The 22,395-nt window shown below is 40.9% G+C and overlaps 1 protein-coding gene across 1 annotated transcript; it reads left to right on the top strand.

Moving 5' to 3' along the window:
- Positions 1-758: 758 nt before the first annotated feature.
- On the top strand, positions 759-21,350 carry ssh1a (slingshot protein phosphatase 1a). The gene is made up of 15 exons (XM_040155826.1): positions 759-909; positions 3,435-3,472; positions 10,278-10,378; positions 13,487-13,551; positions 14,198-14,319; positions 14,813-14,881; positions 15,079-15,144; positions 15,440-15,634; positions 15,774-15,867; positions 16,354-16,482; positions 16,720-16,766; positions 16,883-17,029; positions 17,545-17,745; positions 17,863-18,565; positions 18,692-21,350. The coding sequence occupies exons 1-15, from the start codon at positions 829-831 to the stop codon at positions 19,796-19,798; spliced, it is 3,165 nt and encodes a 1,054-aa protein (XP_040011760.1). The 5' UTR covers positions 759-828; the 3' UTR covers positions 19,799-21,350.
- The last annotated feature ends 1,045 nt before the right edge of the window (positions 21,351-22,395 follow it).

Below are 22,395 nucleotides of genomic sequence, written 5' to 3'. Positions count from 1 at the left end.
AGCGCTATAAAGTTAACTATCAACGGAAGCTGTATCAGTGCCTCAACTGAACTTTACACATTATGCCTACAGCCCAGTTTTTTGCAAGTTCTCATGTGATGACAGATATGCCTACTTTTTTTTTTTCTTTACAAAGGCTAAGAATGATTGTATTTTTGACATTTTCAATCATACACACACACACACACACACACACACACACACACACACACACACACACACATATATATATATATATATATATATATATATATATATATATATATATATGTATGTATGTAGATATTCCTGGGACACACATCAAGCAACAGCCACGCTTTAGCTTTATTGCCACTGCCGCCAAATTTGGGGTTATTTATTCATATCTTGCATTGTACTGTAACTGCATTTAAATCTTTTCCTTTTACTCTGTTTTATTCCATTGTAGCTTATTTCTCTTCTATATTCAATTCCTCTAAATTATTTTATTTTGTTAAATCCTGCTTAGATGTGTCTTTTTATATTGTCTTGTGTTTCTTTATATTTTGTCTTAATAGCCTTTTAAGTCCAATACAAAGCACTTTGAATTGCCTGGTATACAAAGGAACTAGCATTGCCTTATATTGCTCTGGTTTATTAATCATTATTTTATTAATATATAATTACAAGGGCCATCGCACTGGACGGGGCCTTGAAGGCTGCACTTCCTGCACAGAGAGCCCTCCTGCAGGATACCAAGGCTCCTCTCCCTCGCTCCATCCGTCAGCTGTATGTATCGTTAGCACAGCAGCTAACAGCAGCTCACCAGGCCAAAGCGGCCGGCCGGTGCATCATCCTCAGCTTCCAGCCATGGCGTTGGTTACTCTGCAGCGGTCCCCGACCCCGAGTGCCGCTTCCACGGCCAGCACAGCAACCACGACAGCGGGGGAGGTCAGTTTGGTCACGGGGGAACTAAAACGATGCTCCGGTGCGGGGAGGTGTTGCGGGACTGGCAGGGAATCAGGGAGATGTTGCCGGAGAAAGGCCCGCTGATTGAAGCTATATTAGCACCGTTAGTTAACGTGTTATGCTAGGTAGTTAGCTAACGGTAGCTAGCAAACGTCTTCGTTTCTGACACAGATATATCTGGCCAACGCATATGCCAATACATCTGTCAGATTTCAATTTTTTTAAAATAAACTTACATTATAAAAACCCTCACCCCCATTGCACTTATCGGGCGTGAATTTTAAAGCGCTAGCTTATTCTGACAAGTGCCATATGAATGATATAAGCTGTAGCTAACGTTAGCTGTTTATGATGTGGCTGGCTGACATTGAAAATTTTAAATTCTCTTAACATTAACTCTATCAAAGTCTGTTTGCCACACCATCGTCGCGACAATAGCTGGGCTCTCACAACAGAAGTAGTGCTAAATTCACACTAACTTACTAAGGCTGCATCTGAGATTTTTATGTTTTATTCTGGTGCTTTGAGCTGCATTCTCTTCAGCAGACAACAAATTAGAAACAGTGAACTACACAGGATATTTTCTGGGTCGGTTTCCATTGTGTTGTCTTGTTGGTCCTTCCAGTAAGTAAAGGAGGAAAATGTGATATATCCAGACTGGCAAACAGCCATAGCGGGGGAAAAGACTAAACTTTAAGGCTCGCTTATACTTCTCTATAGCAGCAGTGAATCACACTATGAGCTTTCTTGTTTTCTGGGCACGCACAGCAAGAAAATGTAATTGTCTTTGCCACAGAACTGTAATCATTCAAAGATAACTTCCCTCCCTTGCTATTTTCAAGCACAGCCATCAGTTGCCAGATGGGGGCGCTAACGACCAGATAGCAACAGAAAAGCTCACCTTGCTCTGCTCTGTATGACCACATCAGAGACACCAGGATTTACATCTATGGCATCTTTTATTTACAACCTTATTTGTTTGAGCTACAGCTGTGTTCAGTTAAAACAAAGTCGGGGCTCTGTCTAAAGAATTGGTTTTTATGGTTAGACCGGGTTTTGTCCCTCTACCTCAGTGTCCTTCTGGAGTGGGTGGTGTGGTCCAGCAGCATCATGGTGAGGTGTGACAGATAAAGCTGGCAGGAAGCTGCTGCAGCTATGATGTCATCTACTCGTGAGGGGTGGGTGGGGTAGAGGAATACTACTGGGGGGTAAACAAGGATTTATGAGATGCTTGCACGAGGCAGTTAATGTGTGAGATTATCTCACCTAATACACAAACTGAAGTTACCTAGTTGTGCATTGTTGGACGCTCCACTTGCAGAATAATTTTCTTCTGTCCTTCCTAGAAATGGTACTCTTCGTTTTTCTGTTTGTTTGTTTTTCAGCCGAACAGTGGTGGTTGTACAATTTTTTTGACTGTGGGAAAACATGTCTTAGAGCCCTTAAACTTTTCTGTCACTTGTTTCAATGGTCAGAGGTAATTGCCAGCTTACTTGCCTTTCATTTTTTCCCAAAACTTTAGCCTCTTTAGTGAACATGCAGGATTTTTTGATTGGGATTTGTTCCTAAATGATTGAGTCTGCTCATTAATAATAACATTTAACAACAACACACAACTATCTAATTTGAGGTTTTAAGTATTCAATGTTTTTAATTTATCATGCAAAACAATCCATCACTTTAGAGTTTAACAAAGATTTAGATTTTCTAAATATGGGTCAAAGAGGACTTTGTGAGTTTTAGAAAAACCTAATCATGATTAATGGATTGGGGTCTGCATAAAAAATCAAGCAAGACTGATATCACTTTTGTATTTTGGTGCATAACCGCCATACACAGTGCACCTACTGACATTCTCCTCAATTTTCCATCCGACTATTTGTATATTTTGCTTTTTTAAACCCCAAACGATGCTGAATTTGGTTTGTTTTCTGCAGGCAATATAACAGGATTTGTGACGAAACTGAAGCAATGCTGTTGGCTTTAATTGCTGCGGTGTGTGGTGGCTGTTCAGTTGAACTTGTCAAAATTTTCACACAGCCTCGCCACCAGCTCCCAAATACACCTTCGCTTTGACTTTCTTGCCATGTAATTGGTTGGAGACCATGTTATCATCTATGGAGTCAAATGTGTTTATTTATATGCTTGCTTCTTATGCTGATGAACATTCAAGTCAGGTCTGTGCCCACAACTTGCAAGCTTCTCTCGCTGGTGTGGCTGCTATTAAATGAGCTGAAGTATTCCACCAATAAGGTTTAGCATCTTTGTTTTTGGACTTGTGCTTTAAAGGAATTACTAAATTTAGATACTATTGAACATTTACACACAGTATATAGAGTATCTCTGTTGTGGTTTACCTTGTTAATTTCATTTAATAGAGTTTTTGTTTGGTAAACTACAGAGAAGCCTGAAGCTTCTGTCTATGTGTCAGGGTGAGAGTGAGAGTGTTAATAAAGATAACAAAATGGATGCGATTTGGCATTAAATTTTTCCTATCTGTATTGCAGGATTTTGGGAGTGAAGATGAACGGCGAATAAATCAGAGGTAAGTTTATTTTACGTGTAGCCCACCTGTTGCATGGTACATGGCAAAGTAGGTCAAATTTTATACACAGGAGTTGTTGACTGAATGGTTGCATCTGTCTTTAGGTCATTTAGTGAAATCTGGAGTGGGTGAAGACTAGCTGGCATCAACAAATGAGAACGACTGGGCGTCAGTATAATAAAACTGTCAGTCTGGTTAGCAGAATCATCAGCACTAATAACTGACTGTACTTCTTATTCCCAGTAATCTCTTAAATTATATATTGACAGGTGTGTCTGTATTTTTTTGCCAGCACTTGCATTGATGAACTTGCTCTTGAACTGTGCATCATCAGTTGATTCACTTGGCTTTTCCCCAGCTTTTTTATTTAGCTTTTCCAAAGATTGCATGGATTGAGAGAAAGCTGATTTTGGTACTTGATTCTTTCAGTCATTTACCTCAAATAGTTGCTGGTTATAACTTAAAAAGCGAACGATTTCTTGGTTTCCTCTTTTCCTCCATTCATATGAATAAATGAAATACTTTGTCTCCCAACAAAAGATGAAATGTCACACTATTCTGTGTACTTAGACTTTGATGGCAGTGGGTAGAAAAGACAGAGAAATAATGAAGCAGCACCAGAGTGTTCACATAATGAATCTATTTCACCGTGCAAGACAGCCATTGTTTCACTTGTGGATGAGCATAGACAAAGAGTGTTAATTTTTAAATTTACAAGGATAAATCAAAGAAGTCACAATATTTTATTATTCTTCTGCCCAGCTTCGGTCAAGTACGTGGCGAGAACTACCATAAATATCCAGTCAGTGCATGACAAGCTTTGATATAGCAATCAACGCTTTTCTCAGTCTAAACTTGTTGTGTGCTTTTTTGTGTTCCTGATAATGTTACAAGACCAAGAATACATTTCAAGGATGCATTCAATGATTTCAAGGCTCCACTTAGTTGTGTTCTGTGCATTTGATTCTGTAAATAGCGGAAGCCCTGGTATGAAGTCAGTTTTCTGTCAACAGCTGTAGCAGTACAGTCCCCAAGGCAATTTTACGGTAAAGAGAGCTATTTTGAAATAGAAAGAACTGACAATTTGACTTTGTACTTTTATCAAGTAACTTTGTGTATTAACAGCAATATAAAGGTACGTTTTGGGCAGTTTGAGCTTCATATGATGTAAATATGTCTCTCAGATATAGAGAACTTGTTAACTGAGCTACACGTCTTTTTAGTTTTCTGCAGACTAAAAGATTATCATCTAGTAACCACCTATAATGTAAATGTACAGACTTAAATTAATTCACCAAAATGCAATGAGTGTGTAACAACTTTAGTATGGAAAAAACACCCACAAGTGCTGCTGCTTTATGATCTACATGTGTTTTTCTGTCAATTGTATATTGGTAGAATCCTCTGTTTTAATGTCTATTTGCATTCTTGAAATGAATTTTTGATTTGCTGTTGTGAGATTTGATTTTTGAAGAATTTATTAACTGTGAACCTGAGGATAAGATAAGATAAGATAAGGGAGTGTCTCATTTAGTTCAGTTTCTTTGCACCTTTGCAACAGCCTATGCAATGTCCCTGAGCAATGTGTGTGTGTGTGTGTGTGAGAAGGATCTATTCAAAATGCGAGTCCTGTTTTGCCTCTAGATAGCTTCCATTTTCTGAGGGGCGGTTAAGTTCCATAATGCAATTAAATTGCCAAAAAAATTATGTTTTATAATATTTTGGCACATTAGGTTGTCTTTTATTTGACAGATGGATTTCTCTTTAGATCAGGGTATACTGATCTAGTACACTTGATAATTAGTTTAACCTGTTGACAGACAGCTATGAGGCTGCTAAGTGGGAGTATTTGCGCTTAATGTTCCAGGCGGACCTTGATAACGATGACAAGCCCAGGGGGTTGATAGAGGCCAACATAAACATTGTGTAAGTGTCGGTGGCTCTGAACTAAGGAGTGATTTCATCTAACCAACTTGTACACAGCTGAGTTGGGCAAGAAGCAGGAGTAGGCAAATATATGTGTGTATTTGTTTGCACAAAAATTCAGCAGTGTTTGGATTCAGGAAGAGGGATTCAGCAGATTATGAGCTCCACAAACAGAAGAAAAACATACCGGGACAGTATTACTTATAATGTCAAATTCATTTAAACGCACTTTTCAAGACTGTTAGTGATTTAAATGCCATAATATGTCAAAATGCTCCCTCTGGATTTGAATTTAGAATTTGTGTGGATAGGAGAAACATACGTAGACAAACTGCAACAGAAGCATCAGCTCTAGGTCTTTATTTATTGTGGGTAACGTGATGATGTCATTTCTTTCCTGCTCAGGCCCTCAATCCTCCACTGACACCTGAGAAGGTTTCTTCCTCCCTGTACTTCCCCTCCTTCTCTGTCTCTACTCCCTTTCAGTGGCGTGAGTGAGAAAATGCCGGCATTATGCAACTGGCAGCCCCAAGAGGAGGCTTTTTTTTCCCCCCCTCATTGTTTCGAAGTGTGTGAAACACTCTGGCACCATGAATAAACCAGCCTGGTTACTGCCTCTGTGTAGCCTCTTTGTAGTGAGTCTTTGGTGTAATCCAGTGCACCTCTCTCACATACCAGTACACCTGGTATGTGAGACTCAGAGCAGCGGCTTAGAGGACATCTGGTCATGTTTGGCCCGATCCAGGTCCATCTGGCTACTGTTGCAACAGGAAACTATACCTTAACTCGGTGACGTGCCATCATTCCCGCCTGCTGCCTCTAAATCTTGACCTCACATTATGCAGAGGAAGCTCCTGTATCCAGCCTGCTCCCTACACTTTAACATGCACCTGACACCCTGAACTGTCCAAGTTTCCACCTGGAGCAGACTGAAAATACGTCAGCTAGTAGAGTACAGTATCTGCTAGTGACCAGGTGTTACACACGTTGTCCTATTGTGGGAAAGAATAGGAGGGCTATCTCGATATCTGTGTCGCAGAGCTATTGTTAATGTCTGTCTGTAAATCCTCCCAGATTAACAGCATCGTGCCATTTCTTTGTGTCCTTGTGGGCGGTTTCAGTGCTTAGTAAGAGAGGGAGAGTGAGAAAGAAAGTTATAGCCTATATCAGTTTTCAGCCCCCAAACATACTAATCTGCAGGCTAAATTTCAACAGTTCTTTTAGACTGGAATTTCATGATTATACTCCTTAGTTGCTTTTCATTATTTCTGTATTTCACTTTCCTTCTCTGCATCTACAAAAAGAAGTCACTGGTGCTCCAGATACAATAGACATGAAGGATATTTTGTCCTTAACATGCAATTGTGCCCTTTAATAATCTAACATAATGTGGTTTGTTTATGGTCCATGTTATTGAGTGACAGCCAGTGCTGGCCACTTGAAGGAGAGAGAGAGAAGTTAATCCCTCCCTTATAAACCTGGGTATAATGAGCTTTGGGAGTTTTGGGAGATTGCCAGTTCTCACTGCCCTTTCCACCCATGCTTGGTCCATGTGTAAAACTCCCTGGAGGCACTACCTTCGAGGTTGTTGACTTCTAAGGTGGCATGCACATAGAGACATCCCTTTAGGTAGTTTTGTGCCAATATTCCACTGCCTGCTTTTTTTTTTTTTTTTCTTCCTTCAATTGTGCATGCGGTTTTGCTTTTCCCCGGGAAGACAGAGAGAAAGCAGCACTCTCAGCGGGTTTTGGAGAGATGGTTTCTGTTGGATACGTGGACATGTTTTTGTCTTGCTATGATGAAACCTGTTGTTCACTTTGTACTGAGTCAGACCTGATGGATGAGAAAAATCACAAAGTTCATGCAGAATAAAGGGGAAATCCATCTCTTGAATTCTGTTAGATTTGTTGTCCTCTGTAACCTTCTGGCTTTTTGCTCTAGAGTTTGTTGAAAAGCAAAAGAAAGCATGTGATTGATCTTCTGTCTCTTTAGGAAAGTGTGCTTGTGCTTGTCATGAATGAGAGTGAAATTTACTCCTGTTTTCTTTCATATGGATGTGGACCTACAGTATACTGTAAAAGAGTGTGACACAGACAAAACAGACTGAGGGACGGGAGGAGACAAGCCCGGTTGTGTGTGCCTGAGGCAGCGGGTGGAGGCTGCAGTACGTCCCTCCGGGCAGGAGTCAAACTTGCACTCAGATGCTCAGATGAGGGAGGAGGAGGCAGCAGAGGGAGTGTAATCTGAGCAGACGGCACTTCTTCACTGCGCAGCACAGATGAGTGCAGACTGTCAGTCAGTCCGTCACTCAAAAGCAGCGGGCCAACACCTGACACCATCGTCGTTCTTCTTTCGCACACTGCTTCCTCACTGTTTCTGGAGGCTGATGAAGAGGAGGTAGCTCGTGCTGGTCAACAGGATGCATCTGGTCTTAGAACCCATTCAGGAGGCCGTGATGAAGATGCTACCTTATTTTGTGGAGAACGCTGTGTTGACCCAGAGTGAGATAAACCGCATGTGAGTCTAGTTTATCCTTTAAAAACTGGGTTTGAACTGGTGGGAACAAGGTCCTTCGCTGATGAGATGTGAGATCAGACACTTAACTAACTTTTGGACTTCTTGCTCTAAGCTTAGTGGTTATGTTTTTGAGCAGTTCTTTAATTTCTTGTTATATCATTGGGACTTTTAATTTATTAGTTCAGTGTAAGATTTTGAATGGTGGTTGGTTCATCTTGCAACAGATACTATGATGTCATTTCAGGCCAGTAAACCTAATCAATCACTGAACTTGTCAAGGTGATATGAGATAATAAACCTTAATCAAAGTAAGTTATCATTCACTGGCAGCTGAGATTGAGTTGTGCACAGATCATTGTATTAGTGATATTTCTGTGACCTGATGTGTTGGCGTTCTTTATCTTTCTGTCTGTAAAGGAGGTATAGGTACTGTAGGTTGTAATCATGTGGAATCGTTGAGGCTATCTGGCAAGCTTTTCTGTCATACTCTTTGTTTGCTTTGATACCAGATGTGTTTTTAGCCCTAGTGTTTGTGGAGAAGTTGATAGCAGGGTGCCGCGGGGCAAGAGACAGTAGAGCTAAGGCTGTTTAATTACGATGTCTGAGTACAGCCTGTGATGGGGTGGGACAACTCTTGATTTACACATATGGACAAGTTTCACACATCCTTGAAATTCACCAAAGTGTGACTTTAACGACTTTTTTTTTCCCTTCAGGAAGCTATCAGATATCAAAGGCTAAGACCTCAGGACTTTAAGTTGGGTTAGTAGGTGACATAGTAAAAGTGAGCAGCAGGGATTTGTACACAGTACTGAGCAGTGAGGAGGCTCCACCCCTCTTCTTGCTCTTGGTATTGCCACTTTTGCCTCATATTATCCATCATTCCCTGACAGTAGACCCTCCTGATAGCCACATAAATCTCAAACAGACAACGGACTGAAACAAAAATCCGCCAAAGTGATACAAAAGCTCTTGTTGAGAAGTGTCCACCCCCGTGCTTAGTCACTGTGGAACTTTGTTTCTGTGGTGTTGGGGGCGGCGGGAATTTATTGTGAGGTGCACAAAACGAAGTCCATTGTTCCCGCAAAATCATCTGTTTGGCCCAGGCTTGCTCTTTTGTATATGCGTTTTGAAAGTGTGATCAGAGAGAGCTTAGTGAGGAAGCTGTTTCAGAGCTCGATATAAAAATCTGATGGTGAAACTGGCGGGCTTTAATGTAATTCAGATGAAGGACTTCAATTAGTACCTGTTTAAACCAAGGGCATTTGGTCAATTGTGTGTGTGTTTTTTGGAGATGTTGGAGATGGTGTGTATCCATACAAAAAGTTTAAAATTTTTGTAAAATATGCACCAATTATCAATTATCATATGTACCAATTATCAGCAATTTCCCAGTACCGAGCTATACTGATGTTTAGTATTACAGAACTGCGCAGTACAAACTGAAATGCAAAACAGTAAAGGTTTTTTCTGAAATGTCTATCTTTAGGTGGCATTAGTAAAAAAATGATAGACTGATACCAGTATAGCTCTTTTAAGAAGTAAAACTGCAATACTGATATTATACTAATACATTGATTTCTGTATTTATTTTAACATTTATTATGTTATCTGTATGGATTTGTTTGTTGCTGTCAGTCATCAGTTCTGTACTTCCCTAATGATGTCCTGATTTGGCGGACTGCACACACAGATTACATGGTACATTTGTGACACCCTGCTGCCAGGTAGGTTTATGAATGTGCTCACATTGTGTTTCAGTGAAATGGAATGATTGAATTCAGCCTGGAGAAAACACCTCACCTTTTTTTTTTTTTTTATTCCAACTCCTAAAATATGTCATCTGTTGACAGCTCCAAAGCCTAACCTGAAAAAGTCAGGAATTTTACATGCAGGTGTGAGCTGATCATTTCTGCTTTTTGGTCACTGTGAAAGTTAAGTGTCACAAACAAATGCAGTTAGGTCAATTATTTAGGTCTATGTTGCATTACACCAAGCCAGCAGAGACCCAACAAGTCAAGTCAGAGTGCACCCCATGCAGCAGGGAAAAGACAGATAAGCATTCAGGATCAAAGCTTGATTCATGGCTGCTGCAAACCTGAGGTCTGCCTTTGTAACATGGCAGCTGGGCTTTTCCACTCAGCTGCTGAGGCAATTCACCGGCAGCAGACAACCATGATTTACGCTCATCTCATTGGTTGTGTCTACTGAACTGAACCGTCCTGTTAGACTGAATATTTCATTCGCTGTCCAATGAACAAGCTGGAACAATTGTGCTGAGCTGTTGTTCTGCAGCGTGGTGTCTGATCTATACCGTCTATGTTTCAATACTTGTAAATCCTCTCTCCTAATTGTTTTGCAGCCTGAGTGAGAGCTTCTTCATGGTGAAGGGTGCTGCTCTTTTCCTGCAGCAGGGGAGCAGTCACCAGGGCCAGAAAGCACATCCTCACCACAAACATGCAGGTGAGAACCACAAGACACCCAAAAAGCACACCCTGTAATCCACTTAATTTACCCAAACTATAGTTTTAATTTCGTCAGTCACCTCATCAGATTTCTCGTCTAGGTTTTGCAGTGAGTTTGTGTGATGAGTTCATGTGCTAACACTGCAGCAGATATTTGAAGCTGAGTTGAGGAGGATGGAGGCTGCCTCGTTGCTAAGCATGTTCCAGACGTATAGCTTAGGCAGATTAGTGATTAAATCCAAGGCATGGTAGCACTGTGGGCAAAACGTCCGTTGACGATTAAAGGAGGCCCTTATTGTTTGTATTACCTTGTGTTCTCTGTTTTTATCACTGCGCTTACTCTAGTGCATAAAGGGAACATAAGGTAAATGTAAATGACTCTTCTCAGCAAACCCTCCGTGACCTTGTTTTATTGATTATATGATGAATTGTAGAAAAAATGAACAGATAAGTAGTATCTTGTTTATTTTATTGACTGAATACTGGCCAGTGTCTTTACTCAAATTCTGTTTTTAAAATGTCAAAATTGAAAGACACAATTAATTGCTGGAAAGAAATAAGGCTAACCTTACAGTCCACTGGCATGATGGGAATTCAGCACCAGCCAACAATTAACATGCTGCCAAGTCATTTGGCAAGTCATGGCTGTGGTTGGCAACTATTGTCCACTTTGCCAGGCACTTTGTCAGGTAACCCACATATCTACTGGTCCTGCTTTGTTCTCAAAAACATTTGGCCAGGGAAATAGTTGTGTCATGTCCCAGTAACTATGGCTTTTAGGAGAAATGAGACGGTGAGGTTACTTATGTAAAGTGCTTGATAACAGTATTCCTGCTCTAAGAACTGGTGCCCTGCCATCAGTGCTTTTAAGAGGAGCACTCCTTCTCACAGATATCAGCTAGTTTTTTCTTGAGAAAGCAAATGTTAAAAATTAATATTACACTACCAAGCTTAAAAAATACAGAAAAACACTGTAATCTGTAAAGCCATTTCGATGTGTGCAGACCAGAGCTATGCCTTTTAAATGTAGGGACTGACTTTCTGAATGTCTTTATTTTACATCCAAGTGAGCTCTTTCACTGTGGAAGAATCAGTGAATACTCACGAATCCAGACTAAACTGTTGTAGGACGTAGCTTAGTTCAACGCTGAAACCCAGTGGTGTCAGTTAAGGCTACCAGCTGAACTGTTTGAACTATTCTCATCAACATGGACACATGATGCATTATTGTCTGTAGATATATTTATTTTTCTGTGTATGACTCGCAAATCTTGCAGCTGTTATTATTTGCAACAGATGCCAACTTGACTGCTACAGAGCCATGTGAACTAAGGCCATGAACCCAATTGACTTTTCTCAGTTAACAGTTTGATCCACGTGTCCATCAAAACCATCAAAAACACGCTTAAAGGGTTTTCGCCAGATTTTTCCTCTAGGAGCTTTGGACAGAAACTTACAGCATTCATGGCATTCATCAAATCATGCCAAAATAGGCTTTAACAGGCCAGATTGTTCAAACAATAACTCAGAAGGCGAAGCAATTTGAGACCTTAAAAAGGGTACATAGTTTATCAACCTTATCCTCTTTAATCGCATTTTATTGGTTTATGTACAGCACTTGAAATTAGTTCCAAACATTTATTGAAGAGAATAACGTCATCTGCTGAGTTTCAGCTATTTAACTGACAATTGTAACCACTGGATGTTTTGGGAAATCTGTTTAAATTCAGCAAGGAATAATGCCTATAGATTGTAACTCTGTTCATGCCGTCCTTATTGACAGTGGAGTGGCAACAACTTGACCATTCAGATGCTGCAACTTTGAATATTTTCTTATATTTAATCTTAAAGGACCATTTTGGCAAAGGGTTGCAAAATAAGGATAATTATTTTTTTTACATTTTGCTTTTCTCGTAACAGTTTATCCATGTTTTGTTCCACAATGAAGATATTTTTAGTAAACCAAACCTCTGGGGCTCATTCTCAATCCAGTTTAAATGTAAAGTTAAAATTTTTGCAAATTTTTGTCAAAACAATGATTATCAGGTTATACATTCTGACATTTTGAAAGACGTTCTAGTATATATTCTGGTATGTGTATATTTTGGGAACAGCACATGAGATGTCCAGAAACATTCTGTTCCCGATGAAGTTCAACCCATATTCAGTATTCTTGTCCATGTGGTTGTCAAGGAACCAATCGTGTAATGTTTGGTCATTTTGCTAAAGGAGCATTTTAACCGGTAAGGTAAGCTTAGTTTAACATGTTTGAACAAGTAGTGGTTTGTGTTTATGAAACTTCAGAAGGATTTGTTTATAAGTGTCTATCTTGATTTTGTTTTCATCCTTTGTAAGTAAGTTTGACATAAAATGTTTATAGTTTCCCAACCTGACCCAGATATGAGATAGTGATCAGTAGTACGGTGTGGAGAAAGTACCACTTGAAGCATTTCTCATTGTGATTTTTCTGAAGAGACATGTGGCTGGAAATCCTGAGATACATTAGAGTCAAGCATTTTCTGTTCCGTGCCATTAGCCGTCATTAAAACCAGTCGAGATGTCATGATTTGTCTGTTTGGCCTATTGTGCCATATTTCAACATACAGTAGTGACTCTCAGTCAGCTGCAACTTTGCATAGCTATCCAGCTTCACTGACATGTCTTGGCAAAAGGAGCACCAACGGATGTAAAATGAACAAAGACAAGTTGTTGAATTGCGGTTTTGTGGCTGATAAATTTGCTCATGTGAAACTGGAAAATGTATTGTCAATTAATTTCTCTTCAATCAGTTAATAACATATATCAGCAGGTAAAAATCACTCAGCAGGTTGTATGTTATTGTTTCCAGAAGGAGGCTATAGTTTTAGCTTTAGGTTAAATACTAGGGAGCAGTATAACAATGCCATTGATTAAATAACTCATTGCATTATTTTCACATTAATATTCTTATTCAGTGTTGTTATAGTAAAATAGACTTTATCATCCTTGTATCGTCTCTTTCAAGTCTAAACGTATCACTATGTATGACAAGGTAGATTTATAACCACTGACACCAAACAGCCACTGCTCATTATGGATCAGTTTTCTTTATGATCTTCCTAAACAGGTGACTTACCTCAACACCTGCAGGTGATGATAAACATTCTTCGCTCAGAGGACAGAATCAAACTGGTAAGAGACAACATAAGTATGTGCATACATCCAAAACACAAACATGCACACGCACACATATACTCGTATAAAGGCCACTGACTAACAACCCGGCATAGCAAGCACTCCAGAATGCGTTTTATTGTGTACTTAAGATGCTTATGTGCTCACTGTAATTATTGGCTAATGAGAGCACACTCAGGAGAGCATTACGAAATGTTTCCGTGGTGTGTGTGTATGTGTTGGTGTGAGTTTTTTCATTTTATTTTTACCGGCTTTGTACTCTCACACATCCCGAGGACTTGGTTACCCTATTACATCAAGTTTGTGTCCCAGTTTTCTTTGCACATCCATCTGTGACACTTTGACACAGATTTTAGCAGGACTGTCAGTGCCCTTGATCAGCCATTTATTGCATCTCTACAGCATTTGCTGTTATGTACAATGTACAAGTTTTGCATTTGTGTAAAGGAAACATGCTTTTAAGACAGGTCTGCCTCACTAGATTTATTTCAAATAACTATGGTTCAACCCGCAAGTTCTAAGTTTTAAAGGCTGATACAAATACTGAAATTGTCAATCTTATATTTAATATATTTAAAAGTAAACATTTGTATGCCAGGAAAACAGGAAACTTTTTGACTTAAACTGCCTGTGCCCTACGCAGGCGGTGCGGCTGGAGAGTGCATGGTCAGATCGTGTGCGGTACATGGTGGTGGTATACACCAGTGGGCGACAGGACACAGAGGAGAACATCCTACTGGGAATCGACTTTACCAACAAAGACTGGTATGATAGGCCCAATGTGTAGGGATGATTATGATCACTATTTGGTATATAACTGTTAAAGGCTAAGAGAGCTCCTATTTATGAATGGATTTTTTTTTTAACCTTGTGTTACTTGTAAACAAGACTATATAGAAAAACTGTTAAGAAAAGACAGATTATATATTTATGAATGCAAACAACACTCACCCCCGGAGCTATGCCTCAGAAGGAGAAGCTGTATATGCACTACTGTCACACATGATTCATTCCATGCAGGGCTGCTCTAGACATTATACCGTACCTAAAAAAAACAGACATTTAAAACTTATTCTTTCCATCTCTGGGTTTGTAGTTTTAATTGTTTAGATTCACAGATATCTATTGAGTTATCCTGGAATGTAATTGTAATTGTAAAACAGGTCTTTAATGTGGAAAATCACATTTATGTTATCAACCTTTGCACAAAAGCCATCAATTTTTTCAGTAATTTTCATCCTCAATTTTATTCTGCCAGCAAAAGCTGTTCGATCGGCATGGTTCTACCTCTGTGGAGTGATACGAAGATCCATCTGGATGGAGATGGGTGAGTTTTTTCTGTCAGTGTGACCCCTGCTGTAAGGAAAGAGAACACAGCTGTAGCATTTAACCCAGTTGTTTTTCTCTGCTTTTTACCCAACACTGCATCTACACCTGACACTTGGGATGAACTTGATACACATGTACTGTAGCTTCATTGTGCTTCAACTCAGGGACTAACCATCTGTTTTGTTTGCTCCTCAGGGGCTTTACTGTGAACACGGCAGGTCGAACTCATGTCTTCAAACCCGTGTCAGTGCAGGCTATGTGGTGAGTAATAAACAACCCCCTGGAGCCACAGTGGCTGTCTAGAGCACTGTACAGTCATGACACGCCACAATAAATCTCCTGATAGACACGCACTGCTGCAGTGAGGCGCCAGGTTGAGGCAGTGCTGATTCATTCTGCCACCTTCTGGCACGAAGATGCGTATACACAGAACTGTATAAAGCTAGATCGAAATACTAAATTAATTTGATTGGTTTTTTACCAATATAACTCGTAAAATCCGATTTGCATCAGTCATCTACAACTTTAACATTTATTTTTTCAAACAACAATCTAGGTCAGCTCTGCAGGTGCTGCACAAGGCATGTGAGGTGTCACGCAGGTATAACTACTTCCCTGGAGGCATGGCTCTCACCTGGATGGGCTACTATGAGAGCTGCATTGCTTCAGACCAGAGTTGCATAAACGAGTGGAATGCCATGAAGGACTTGGAGACCACACGGCCAGACTCACCCACCATGTTTGTCGACAAGTTAGTAAACACAAAGCGACTTAAATTGGGTTGCTTATGTAATGACTCAAACTAATCACTCCTATACCTGTTGTTGAACTAGCTTGACATTTCAGGATCAGCTGTTATTGAATGAGTGCTGAGATTTAAACCTTTGCAGGCCTTCAGAAAGAGAGAGGACAGAGTGCCTTATTAAAGCCAAACTCAGAAGCATCATGACGTGCCAGGACCTCGAGAACGTCACCTCCAAACAGGTAAATATACAGTAACACGCACGCACACACAAAAATAAACCACTGTTTTGCATTTCTTTCTTGTGGTTTATTTTTCAGTGGCTGCATTTACATTTAATTCTCTAAAGATGAAGACAACTCAGTTCCCTTAATCTTTTTCAAACTGACCTTGGAGTTGAATTTTATCGCAGTTACTTTGTGGATGTTTCATGGATAAGTTTTTATAAATGTTCCTAATTACAGGAATCCGATTTACACTATTTATATTTAAGATTATTATATGTACATACTATTGCCTGTTAAGATTATTTGAAATAGGAATTTAAAAAAGTAGTACCCACCCAAACTCTGGCACTGTAGTGTACCAGTCTTTTACAGAACACTTGTATAGTGTTTAGGGAAAGAATTTGAAGTAAACTTTTCCCAGTGACTGTGACAGAGTACCTTACTGCAGCACAAAAACCCTGCACACACAATTCTAACTATGCTGTACAATTTTTTTCTCAGATCCGTACAGAGTTGGAGCAACACATGAACTGCAACCTGAAGGAATACAAAGAGTTCATTGACAACGAGATGCTGCTCATCCTGGGCCAGATGGACAAAGCAACTCTCATCTTCGACCACGTCTACCTGGTGGGACAGCTGATACTGTCTCTTATATTCACAAAAACATCTGCTACATCTATTGTTTCCTGTGAATAACTGAGATAAAATGATTCCCTTTTCATTTTCCATCCCAAAGGAAGATTGATGTTTGAGTTATCCTCCCCGTGAAATCATTGTTTCTGGAAAAGGAACAATCTGACGAAGATTTGAAAATACACTCTACACTACACAGTCTAAACAGTATTTTCTGTCATTTGTTTTTAGGGATCCGAATGGAATGCATCTAATTTGGAGGAGCTGCAAGAGACAGGGTGATTTATTTTATATTATGGCGGAGCTAAGATAAGCACACACAAAACATATTTTTTATTATGATTTGAGTAAGAAAGAATGTTGTTGATGAGTTAACATTATCTTTCCTTCCCAGGGTGGGTTTTATCCTCAACGTTACCAGGGAGATAGACAACTTCTTTCCAGGCACATTCAGTTATCACAACATACGTGTCTACGATGAGGAGGCCACTGACCTGCTGGCTCACTGGAATGACACATACAACTTCATTGTTAAAGCAAAGTGAGTCCTGGGTGTAACAGAAAACGCGGTACTCATGAATTTTATCAGTTAACTACAAAGATATCTTATCATCACAGGAGACTTGCTTGTGATTGTGAATTATCAAATTGTTAAGATCTAATTTCCCACATTTACTTAGTATCGGGGAATCTGATTTTGAAAGAAAAAACAATGATCACATTGGAGGGTTCATGAAACACATGATGTTGAAACAGAAACACATGTTGCCAAGTCATGAAGGGAACTATGATTTTTATGACTTGTTCAAATATTATTTTCACATTTAACTGAGTCTTTGATCCAGTAACTTGCATTTAAAATATTTCTTTTTTTTTTTTTTAGCTTTTATGAAGTCCAGAATTAAATTTAAAATTCAAAAAAAGACAGAACCAAGTCAATATTGTGTGTGTGTGTGTGTGTGTGTGTGTGTGTGTGTGTGTGTGTGTGTGTGTGTGTGTGTGTGTGTGTGTGTGTGTGTGCGTGCGTGTGTGTTTATATATAATTCTGACCCACAGAAAGAACCACTCCAAGTGTCTAGTTCATTGCAAGATGGGTGTCAGTCGGTCTGCTTCCACTGTCATTGCATACGCCATGAAGGAGTACGGCTGGTCGCTAGAGAAGGCTTACAACTTTGTAAAGCAAAAGAGGAGCATCACACGACCAAACCCAGGTTTCATGAGACAGCTGGCGGAGTATGAAGGCATCCTAGATGCCAGGTACAGTCCCTCGTTTGATGTGTGCGCGTCCATTGTTGTTTACTAGTTGTCTTTTCTCAGTTGACCTCTTTTCGGACTTCTGCTCTCCATCTGCACATTGTATTTCTGTATTTTCAGCAAACAGCGACACAACAAGCTATGGCATCCAGATGCAGACTGTGAGATGGCAGAGGGACAGCAGGGGTTGGCTCAGTGTTGTGGAGGGGAGGAGGGAGGTCACCTGACTCCTGAGCCTGGGATGTCTCCGTGCTGTGAGGAGGCGCTGTCTGATAAAGGTGCAGCATGTCCCTCCCCGTGCAGGACTGTTGCACTGGAGATCGACCCCGCCTACAACAACTACTATTTCCGTCGGCTGTCTGACTCAGCGCTGGACAGTGAACCATCAACGCCAGTGCGCGGCCCACCCCTTCTCGGCATGGAAAAAGTCTTTATAGAAATCGAGGATGTGGAGCGGGACGCTCTGCTGGATGATGAGGCCTTTGATGGGCGTGAAGGCCTGCCCCTCCCCCACTTTGGGCCGACAGCAGAGGGAACTGCCGCCCAGACCTGCAGTCGTGGCCCTGAGCCCCTGGAGGAGTTGCGTCTGAGGCTGGAGTTCAGCACAGTGGAGGAGGAGGATGAGGAGGAGGTGCAAAAGGAGGAGGCAGAGATGGAGGTACTAATGCAGCCAGACGACGGAGGGGGTGGGGAAGGAGGTGGAGGAGAGGAAGCGCAAGATGTGGAAGTAGAGGGGGATACGGAGGGTAATGGGATGGACCTGGCAACCCTGAATGAAAATTCCAACAACAACAACCATTTGGGCCCTCAATGTAACCACAATGTAAGTTTGATTAATATGATTAATTTACATTTTACAGTGAAAATGCTGTTATTCACTTCATGCATCCAGTTTTCAGAAATAACTATGTTCCCTCAGGCATTTATATTTTTTCCTGTCTTTTCTTAGGAAAAACCTCCCTCCATCCTTCTTCCAGCTGATGCTTCCACACTGTCTTGGTGGGAATCAAAATCCAATCAGAAAGAAGACTCTCCAATCCTGGCCTCAAATCTTTGCCTTAACCCCAGTCCTCCTGAAGTCCCAAGTGATTCATACCCACAGTCCCATACCTCTTCTGAAGGTCTCCCATCTTCAGTGGGACTGCCGCAACCCTGTGGTCCTCTCTGTGACTGTGCCAACTGCGCTGCCTCCCCGCCCACAGCTCTACTCGACAGAGAGGAGCAGCCAGGAGAATCACTGCACTTAGTGGAGCCTGAGGATAGTGGTGATTTAATGGCAGTAAAGACTGAGCTTGACAAAAGGCAATCGGCAGCTGCCTCAGAGGTTCTCCCTGAGCTGATGAGAATGGACGTGGAGGAAAAGAAGCCTGCAGTGGCTTGCTACCTTGGCCAACAACAGGAGACACTTTTACAGCTGCGGAGATCTGGGCTGGTCCGCCGGCGTGCAGAGAGACTAGAGAGACTTTCAGGTTCATCTCAGGAGAGCCTGCACTCTCTGAAGCCTTTGCATGCATGCCAAAGGTCCAAGAAGAGCCCTTTTCACAGCGAGGACGAAGAGGAGTTCTCCAGCTTTACTGGGGACTTCACTAAATCTTCGACACCATGCCAAGTGCGGTTAGAGCCACTGGTGATGCCACTGACCAATGACGCCTTGTTGGGGGTGGGGTCTGGGCTGCTCACACCCACCTCCTCACCTCATGGCTCCACCCTGACACGCAGCTCCAGCAGTGACAGTTTGCGCAGCGTGAGAGGGAAACCTGGCCTCGTGCGCCAGAGGGCGCAGGAGATTGAGACCCGCATGCGGCTGGCGGGCCTGACCGTACCCTCAAGGCTGAAGCGGTCCAACTCGCTGGCCAAGTTGGGCAGCCTCAACTTCTCCTCTGAGGACCTGTGTTCAGCCTGCTCCTCAGATGCAGGAACACTGCTGCTCCTCTCACTGTCCCCAGAGCCAGACACTGGCCTGGAGTGGGACTCCCCCACCACCTCTGCTCTGCCCCGGCCCTACAAGGACCTGCACACTCCAGAGAGAGCGCTACCAGGTGAGCCCAGAAGCTGACACATCAAGTGGAGGTTATATACACTCCACCCACCCCCCCATTTGTCACCCTGCGGGGCCCGAGGGGGTTGTATAGATTCTGGAAACAGGAGAGAGTTGAGTCTGAGGAAACAAATTGAAACAAAAAAAAAAACAAAAACAAAAAAAAAACAATGCCAACTGTTGTTATAAAGATTGTACACTCTCCTTTGCCACATTGTTTATCAAACTGCTGTTCACAGTGATGAAAGTCATATTGCTGTATCTGACAAGTGTGTAAAGCCATCAGTTCACCTCTAACTTGGTTTGATTCATGGACAAACAAGTGCCTTACCTATGAGACCAGAGGCACAGAGCTGTGTTAGACTGCAGGATGAGATGGTACAGGACGCTCTAAAACCTTTAACTTCACAGCTGTTGGTACCTGATATGTACCAAATCATGGTATCCATTGGCACTTAGAATATTTTTACCTGACTGGTATAAAGTAGTAGCCTACATTGATGAACTTGAGTCCCTCAGTGGAACTTTACCGAAAGTACAGTGTTAAATAAATGTAAAGTTGTTTACCGCACAGTTTATGTTTTAGATGCCCGAAGGTTGTAAAATTAATGGTTACCTCATGTTGCATTCAAGAAGCTCTTACTCAGATGAACACTGGGCTGGAGTTTAATTCGGTTCATTTGTTGATGTCATTAAAATGAACACATTTTAATGCAGACGTGTATGTTAGTGCATTAATGCTTAGCTATGTGTGAGTCTCCGAGTGAGTGGAAGGGATGTACGTGGAGGGAGATGGTAGTGGCTTTGTTTTGCCAGAGGCATGCTCACTGTTTTCAACAAACAGAACAGAAACATTTCTGAGTTTGTTGTCCCTTTGCACTGCTTTTTTTAATTGAGTGAATACTGGTACACAGCAAGCTATCTTCCGGAATAACATGAGACTGATGTTATTACCTTCAAAGTACAGTGTACTTGGGAGAGCAGAGTGAGGAGTCACACTGCATGGCTTGAAATCAAACACCTAGTGTGACAGGAACTGAGTATTTATAGCAGTCAAATCATATGATGTATGTGAGGGTTTTTCTCAAGCTTAAATTAACTGAACATTTTTGATGAAAATTGAAAAAGAAAACCCTAAACATTTTACATCCAAACCTTCTTTACCATAAATTCATTCATGAGGGTTGCCAACATTTTAAACTCATTTGTGCTTTTTAAAATGTGAAAGACCAAAGTTGTTTGGCTGTCTCGACAAATTGGAAACACCATTGAAGCTGTACAAAATATGTGAATCATAATGTCAATCATGTATGTATTTAAATGCTGTCACATCTTTTTTGCACCTTTTGGGAGATACGAAAGAGACTCAGTGGAGTCGTCAGGCTCATAGCTGTTAAGCTTTATTGCTCATATCATCAATGAGTTTTAAAGCTTTTGTCACACTGACGTGACAGCGATCACAATAGGTTACTTCACAGTTTTGTAACCATTTTCTTTTTATATTTAAGTATGCAGTAACTTTTGTACTGTACATTGCTGTAGTTTGAATGCATATTGCACTTTTTATGTTGGTCAAAATAATGTACTGTATGTGTTAATTATGGAAATAAACATTTCTTTTACATAATATACCATGGATCCTGTTTTGTTCTTACTTTTTCAGAGCATTATTCATTTAAAACTAATCTATCTATCCAACTAAGTATTGGATATTTGAAATAATTTGCTCTATACTCTGAAGCAGTGGATTTGTTAAATGAGAGACAAATGGCTTCCTACAGGGAAATAGTGTAGAAAAGTATTTGTGAATCAGGCAAGAACAGAAGTGGGATTATAAACTATCACCCTGAATGCTCCAGATGCCAGTGTTAAAGACCTTTCTGAATAGAGAAGATAAGATCATATGAACTTTATTCATTCCATTGGGGGAAATGTGAAATCAACTGACACAGATATTTAGGCAAAACTAAATATCTGTGCACTGACTCAACTATGGTGGTGTATATATCCTGACATTACGTCATTGTGCCCCCATCTGTATGCTTTGGCAGGAGAGCCATTTTCTAACAGCCATCTTATATAACATTTGGCTTCCCGTCACCGTTTGCATGACATCAGTGAATTACTTAAGTTACGCGCTCTTGTTCCTTTTGGCCTATATGACTGTGCGTGTCTGTATAGTGAATGTTGGGGCCTGTGTGCAGTATGGCATGTAACGGGGGCATTGAGGTAGCAATGATGTTATTCAGTGTTGTTTGTGTGTGAACTGACACTGGTATAAAGCATTTCAGCCTCTGTTTTTTCTTACATGTACAGGAAACCCAACACTGGTATTTCCAGAAATGTGAAATGGAAAACCGATGTGTCTGACTACTATAAACTTGTAAACATTTAAATGACAGAGGGACTAAATAAGAAGCTTCGTAAAACTCATCATTAGTGTGCCAAGAAGCCTGTGGGGTATTTTGAGTTAATGATGATCATGAATTAGAGACACATTGGCTTTTGTCTAGACAAGTTTGGGAGTGACCTGTAACACTTTTCGAACACAAAACGAACAGTTGGCAGGAAGACGGGGACTGCTAGCTGCCTGTCTGTCAACACAACAGCCTTAA

This window comes from Xiphias gladius, chromosome 19, assembly GCF_016859285.1.
Source record: "Xiphias gladius isolate SHS-SW01 ecotype Sanya breed wild chromosome 19, ASM1685928v1, whole genome shotgun sequence".
In the NCBI taxonomy this organism is placed as follows: Eukaryota; Metazoa; Chordata; class Actinopteri; order Istiophoriformes; family Xiphiidae; genus Xiphias; species Xiphias gladius.
The sequence above is the reverse complement of the archived record's forward strand: the minus strand, read 5'-3'. Positions and strand labels throughout refer to the sequence as shown.